Source organism: Drosophila innubila (assembly GCF_004354385.1).
Source record: "Drosophila innubila isolate TH190305 chromosome 3L unlocalized genomic scaffold, UK_Dinn_1.0 0_D_3L, whole genome shotgun sequence".
Taxonomy (NCBI): domain Eukaryota; kingdom Metazoa; phylum Arthropoda; class Insecta; order Diptera; family Drosophilidae; genus Drosophila; species Drosophila innubila.
The window spans coordinates 1,390,725-1,397,841 of NW_022995376.1; the positions used below are offsets into that span (position 1 = coordinate 1,390,725).

The window sequence follows — 7,117 nt, forward strand, 5'->3', positions numbered from 1 at the left end:
GTGCAGTGGCGGTTTAAGGCAACGCACCTTCTTCTTTCTGCATGTGTGTGTGTCTGTGTGTGTGTGTGTGTAAGTGTGTGTTTGTGTGTGTGTGTGTCTCTCAGTCTCAGACATATCAGTTATAGCGAGGTACAGCTGTGGAATGGTTCGCTGTCATATCATAAATATTTATGAAAGCTGCCAAAAGTGCTCATTGAGAGTGAGGGAGAGGGGTAAAAGAGAGAGAGGGAAAGCGAGAGCAAGCAGAAAGAAGAATTCAGTTCTTGTCTCAGCACGTGCGCCGTGTGGCATGCCACGATTTATATGCCGGCATTGGAGGCAATATATATTTGCTTTCATCAAAAACTCATCTTAAATGCCAACACATGCGGCACATAAATATTGCCACAGGCTGAGAAATCCATATACTCTCTCTCTCTCTCTCTCTCTCTCTCTCTCTCTCTCTCTCACTCTTTCTCCATCTGTCTTGCATAAACAAATATATGCAATTGCCTCGATTCTTATCAACTTTGCTTAAGCTGCAACAAGCTGTGTTAAGCCACAAAATGAATCACTTTTAAGACAGTTAAACCAAAAAATTCATAAAATCATAATCAAATTTGGCATATTGTAAAAATATTCACAATTCAAATTGTAATTTAAGCAGCCTAATAAAAAAGTGAGTATAAATATCAGCAAACAGATTGCAACTCTGAGGAGAAAAGAGGGACGGGAATCAAAATTCCAAAAAATTGAATCCCATATCTAGAGGGAAAATTGGATTTGAGGAAATTAATTAAATTTGAATGCATAATGAATTATGAGGCCAAACCATGATCCTAATGACATTCCGCTTGAAAATCGGTTCAGTTTTGCCAAAGTTATGACAGATTGAAGTTTGTCAACACTCTGACCTAGCAACTTTACAAGTCAAAATTTTTGTCCGATTTCACATGATTTTTTACAAAAAAATTAAAGGTCTCAGAATCAAGTTTAAAGTGTTGATTTATACTAATTTTGATATAAGAAGTTGATTAAAAGTGAAAATTTGAGATTTAAAATTTTGAATTTTTGAAATATCAAAGGGGGGACCCTTGGCATCGAACCCGTGATCAAGAGGAAAATAACTTTTCTTACAAAATTAATTAAATTTAAATGCAGAATGAATTTAGAAGCCAAACCAAAATCAAAATGACATTCCGTTTGAAAATCGGTCCAGTTTTGACAAAGTTATGGAAGTTTTAAGTTGGTCAGACTTTGGATCTAACAACTTTACAAGTCATAATTTTTGTCAGATTTCACATGTTTTTTTACAGAATTTTGAAAGGTCTCAGAATTTATTTTAAAGTGTTGTTTTATACTTATTACGATATAAGGAGTTGATTAAAAATGAAAATTTGAGATTAAAAATTTTGAATTTTTGAAATTTCAAAGGGGGGACCCTTAGAATCAAAACATGGCTATAATCAAAAAATATAAAGTTAAAAAAAATTAAATTAAAAAAAAATTTAAATGCAGAATGAATTAGGAGGCCAAACCATAATCAAAATGACATTCCGCTTGAAAATCGGTTCAGTTTTGGCAAAGTTATGACAGTTCAAGGTTGGTCAAGCCTCTGACCTAGCCACTTTACATGCCAAAATTTTTGTCCGATTTCAGATGATATTTTACAAAATAATGAAAGGTCTCAGAATTCAATTTAAAGTGTTGTTTTATACTAATTACGATATAAGGAGTTGATTAAAAGTGAAATCTTGAGATTTAAAATTTTCAATTTTCGAAATATCAAAGGGGGGACCCTTACCATCAAACCCATGATCTAGATGCAAATAATTTTTTTTACAAAATTCTTTAAATTTGAATGCAGAATAAAATAAGAGGCCAAACTAAGATTAAAATGACATTCCGCTTAAAAATCGGCTCAGTTTTGATAAAGTTATGAATGTTTGAAGTTGCTTGAATCTTTAAGTGGAAAGCAAGTATTTGTGTCCGAAAAAGTCTTCAATTTAATGGGAAGCTTAATGATGTGATCTAAAAATGCAATAGATGCTCCTGATTATCTCTTAGCTAGACAGCTGGTCAATTTGGCAACAGTTTTCCCAACTGGCCTTAACCCACATAGGAAAACCCACACAAACACACTCAGTCAATTATTTTCGAACATTTCAAAGCTTTTTCACACATCCTGACGCTAAACTTGCTCCTTTGGCTGATTGGTGTCTGAGAGAGAATAGAAAAAAGAAGAAGCAGCTGGCGAATAGTTGTAAGCCAGGCCAAAAACTATCAATTAAACTAATTAGGTTGATTTCCCTTCAGGCTGAGCACGAAACTGGCGCAGAAATTCAATCAGCGCATTGCAGAGAAAAACGCAATCAAATGATTAAGTCAACAAATGAAGGCAAATTGTTGGACTGCCACAAGTTGCACAGTGTTGCCACAAGTTGCATAGATTGGCAAATTGCGCAGAAATTTGCAATTGCAACAAAAAAAGAAAAACCTTAAATTAAATCATTGAAGCAGATGCAACCAATCGGAGCTTTGTCCAAAAAAATGAAGGTCTTCCCTTAAAGTTTGTCCAACTTTTTGTGCCACAAACAAAGAGGAGGGGGAAGGGGGCAGGTAACAGGTATCAGGTAAATTTTAGATTTTTCAGCTGCACAAAAAGTGGACCAACTTTTTGGCTTCTCTAATGAGCGGTGGTTTTTTTTTTGAATTTGACACTTTGAATTTTCCCATTTATCGGAGCATCTTTTTTTGTGCACTTGCTTAAATTCGCATTGAATTTGTTAAAGTTTGGGGCGTGGCATGTGCCACATGCAGAGCATAAGCTCACATTTTATACTAGAGATTGAATTCGCTTCCTTTTTTAAGCCCTGTACTTGCCAAATTCAAAGATTGTACTAAGCAGAAGATTCCTTTTAAATTACAGCAACCCTTTAAACATTTTAATAAAGGCAAGCAACGTAATTGTTTTGAAAAAGATAAAATACTTATTGTTTTTCTTTATTAAATTTCGCAAAAAGCCGTCTTGTTGCACTATAAATTTGTCTCAGCTATGTTGTGTCAAAATTTCGGCCTCCTAGTTCTTGCCGTTTGCATTTTATTATTATCTTCCATTATTTAAAAATGAAGTATCTATGTATGTTTTAAAACACTAGTATTATAATACATGAATAATACTGATAATAAAGACCGCTTTCTAAAAATATTTTCCATTATTTTCTATTATTTAAAGAACTTTTAGTTGAACAAATGGTCTGAAAATCAACATTTTCATAAAATTAGAAAATTTAGTTTAAAAAGATTTAAACACTTAATTTTAACAACAAAATTTAGAGTAACAAAACTTAATTTTACCATAAAAATATTCTATTATTCTAATTGTTATTATGGTTATTTAATATTACGATAATTCTCTTATTCCTTCATTAATTACAGGGTTTTTCACTGACTTGTTCACTCGATTGTAAGTACATTTATCTACTATTGTATATAATAATAGCATAATTCTTAATTTAAAGATATTTGTTTAATAATTTTTGCATGGATTACAGTGTCTTTTAGAGTCGAGTTTACTTATCTGTCATATTTTTGTACTATTTTGTGTTCGTTGCTGCTGCAGGAAATTTATTTATATTCAATTTGTGAATTTATGCCATACGTTTTTTTCTCAAGACGGGAAATTCAGTTTTCCGTCATGTGTAACTTGCACTCAAAGTGTGAGTGTCTGCCTGAGTGTCAGTGTGAGTGTGAGTGTGAGTGGTGTGAGTGTATTCGCTTTGTATTCGTTCGCTGGAAATATCGAGCTGGTAGCTCAAGCAAATTTCAAGTTAATATTTTCCACAAACTCATAAAGACATTTGGCCAAGACTTAGCGGCTGATTACCTAAACTGAAGGATCTAAACTGACGGGATTTTTACCTAGCTGCAAGTACAGTTACAGTTACCTGACTGACGTAAATTTCCCTACCTAAATGAGGATCAAAAGGTAGTCAGCGAGAACTATAAATACTCGAGTGTTGTTTGTTCTATTCACTCAGTCAGCGTTTGGTTCTTCAAGTGCGAAAGTCGTCAGTTCACCAGCAATTTTTGTCAGTGTACTGTGATAGTCAGTGCCCAGTGTTTAGCCAAGGATTCAGGATGTTGTTCCTGGCGCCACGCAAGCATTTGCTTGCGAGCAATTTACTAATTCTGCTAATGATTTATGTAATGCGCAAGTGTTTGCAATTATTCTGCATCATTGAGAATAAGGCGTGCAAACAGGACGATTGCAATTGTGAGCCAGGACAGGAGCAGGAACAGGACAAGGAACAGGACAATTGCCAGGACTCGCCGCTGGTGCAGCGTCGTGGAGGATTCAAATTGATTCCGGATGCCATGCGAAAAACCATGCATGGTTTTGGTTACGGCGAGGGACATTATCAGATATTTGTGGAGAAAAAGGAACGCAATTTTCCCACCAAATCCCGCTTGAATGCGGCCAGTGCTGAACTCAAGCTGAATCCCAATTAGTTGACAGCTTTGCAGCTAAATCAAATGTGTGACCTCCAAGTCACCACAAACATATGTGCCAATCACAACAACAATTATCCAAGTGTCTTCTTACCACAAATGTTTTCATTAATTACGAGCTTAAGCATTCATTCATTTTATAAACGAGTACTCGTATTTTGAAGCGCATTCTCTTGGCCATTAATAAAAATTATAAAAGCTAAATCTCAGCCAAGTATTTTTTTGATTGATGTCCTTTTTGCGCGCTTTCTCTTGGGCATTGTGTGTGGAAAGTGGCACAGAAATGATCAGCTACATTTTCAGCCTTGATGATGCTGCTGTCCTGTATGTCCTGCCTGATATATTATCATCACTTGCGTTGACTGTCTGCTGATCGTGTGGGTGTTGCTGCAACATTAAATGACGGCAAATTTATCACAAAGTGGCTAAGAACACACACACAAACACACACAGATACAGATACACACAGAGAGACTGAAAAAAGTGGCAACAATGTGTTGAAGTTACTTGCAATGCTCTAAGCAACAAATTTGTAGAAAGCATATTGATTTATTTATGCAACCTGTAGGTTATAAAAATATATTAAAAAAATATATAAAAAAAATAGAACAAATTACAGATAAAGAAATAATAATATTTAAAATTAATTTGATTTCTGAGATAGAAGAAATACCAATAAATGTATAATTACTTAATAATAAATTAAAAGAATAGAAGAAATAGCATGAAATGTATAATAATTTAATAAAAAGAAAATTAAAAATAAAATGAGCTTCAGATAAAAAAGAATTAAGAAAATAAAATAATACAAGTATTTAATTTTTTATTTGTTTTGTGGGCTAGAATTTGTAATAATAAATTTATCAGTTTTAATTTATAAAAAAAATATATATACAAAAAATATTAACATAAATAAGCTATTAAAAATATTAATTTATTTATGTATTTTTTAGATCCAATAAGATATAACAAATTGCAGACACTGAATTAAAAATTATATTTATAATATTCAATTAAAAATTGAATTAAATAAAAATAATTAAAAAATTTAAATAAAATTATAAGCTATTTGAGACAAAAAAATATAAGTAAACTACTATTTAGAATATTGTTTTATGTATGCAGTTTGTAAAACAGTTAAAGCAAAAAAAAGTTGTAAAATATTAATTAAATTCAATTAAATATTTAATTTGTGAGATGGAAAAATTCACACTAAATTGATTATAATTAAATAATACTAGAAAAAATAACGATGAAAGAAGATTCAGATATAAAATGGCAACAAATTCAGACAATAAATTAATGCTAATAATAAAATATATAAACTTTTAAAAATCTTGGCCTTACTTAACATGCATTATATGTAAATTAAAAAATAAAAATATTGTAAAGTGCATATAAAGGTTAAAGTTTTATTGCAGATAGCGGCTTATATTCTAAATTTTTTAGTTTCAATTTTATATGTATATTTATGAAGTAAACACCTCAGGGAAACTAGCATGTTTTATTGACATTGATATTTAAATAAAAAATTCACTTTATTTTTTCAAATAAGTCTTATAGAATGCTAGCCACTATATGACTCTTTGATATAATTATAATTTTGTTACTAAGCAGCATAATTTTTTTATTTATAGTATTATTCACGATTGTTTTGGTATTTATGCATTAAATTAAGCTTAATTTATTTTAGAGCCTTGTTTCAATAAATTTTCAAACCATTCTTAATCCTTAGCATACTTCAATCACTAAACGATTGATTGATTCTGTCTGCATTTCATTTTAATTGAAATGTTTATTATGCTTATTATGATGTAATTATTTTACACATTTAAGCCATTGCCTTGGCCATTAATTAAACTAATTGTAATCGTAATCAGAACATGTTTAGCTCACATATGAATTATGTGATTATTATACTCATATTTGTTGCAAGCATTTTCCACGGAATTTTTTCAGTTTGCTGAAGAGCATCTTCTTGTCATTCATATTGCATTGCTATTTTGCCAGTTTCAATTCATTGCGTTCTATTGTTGAGTACGTTGTCTCAAGAGTGGAGAGAGAGAGGGGAAAAGAGAGAAAGGATAGAAGGAGCTGGGGTAGGAAAAACATAAGAAGACGAAGAAGTGAGCTCAGCTTGAGCGTGGCAATTGTTGGTAAATCTATCATCATCATCTGCTTAAGCACATGGCAGCATTGCTATATATGTATATACGAGTGTGTGTGTAAGTGTGTGTGGGTGTGTGTGAGTGTGTGTAAGCACTTGAAGAAATTGCTGCAAATTTTGCTGCATTTTTTTTTTGCGCGTTGCATTCATTATAAATGAACAGATATTTTAGTTGTAAGCTGCGTTTTTGCTTGAGTTGCATATAAATAATGCACACACACACACACACACACACATACATTCACACCCTCACACACACACACACACACACATGTGGCAGCATTTTGTGCTTGTTTGCATTAGAAGCTGTCATTATAATCATGATTATTATTGTTGTAATTCTAATTATGCTGCTTGCGAGGCCATATTACACATACGCCACGTCTGCCAGCTTGTAAACCAACAGCTTCCTGTGAATCAGTCTCTGTGTGTGTGTGTGTCTGTTGGTGTGAAAACGTG

At 32.4% G+C, this 7,117-nt stretch overlaps 1 protein-coding gene across 1 annotated transcript; it reads left to right on the forward strand.

Annotated features, from left to right (window-relative positions):
* Window positions 1–4,074: 4,074 nt before the first annotated feature.
* On the forward strand, window positions 4,075–4,695 carry LOC117786298. The gene has a single exon (XM_034624482.1). The coding sequence runs from the start codon at window positions 4,120–4,122 to the stop codon at window positions 4,489–4,491; it is 372 nt and encodes a 123-aa protein (XP_034480373.1). The 5' UTR covers window positions 4,075–4,119; the 3' UTR covers window positions 4,492–4,695.
* The last annotated feature ends 2,422 nt before the right edge of the window (window positions 4,696–7,117 follow it).

Excerpts from the sequence above, each read along its gene's own strand:
- LOC117786298 (XM_034624482.1), top strand. The coding sequence starts at position 4,120 with ATGTTGTTCCTGGCGCCACGCAAGCATTTGCTTGCGAGCAATTTACTA.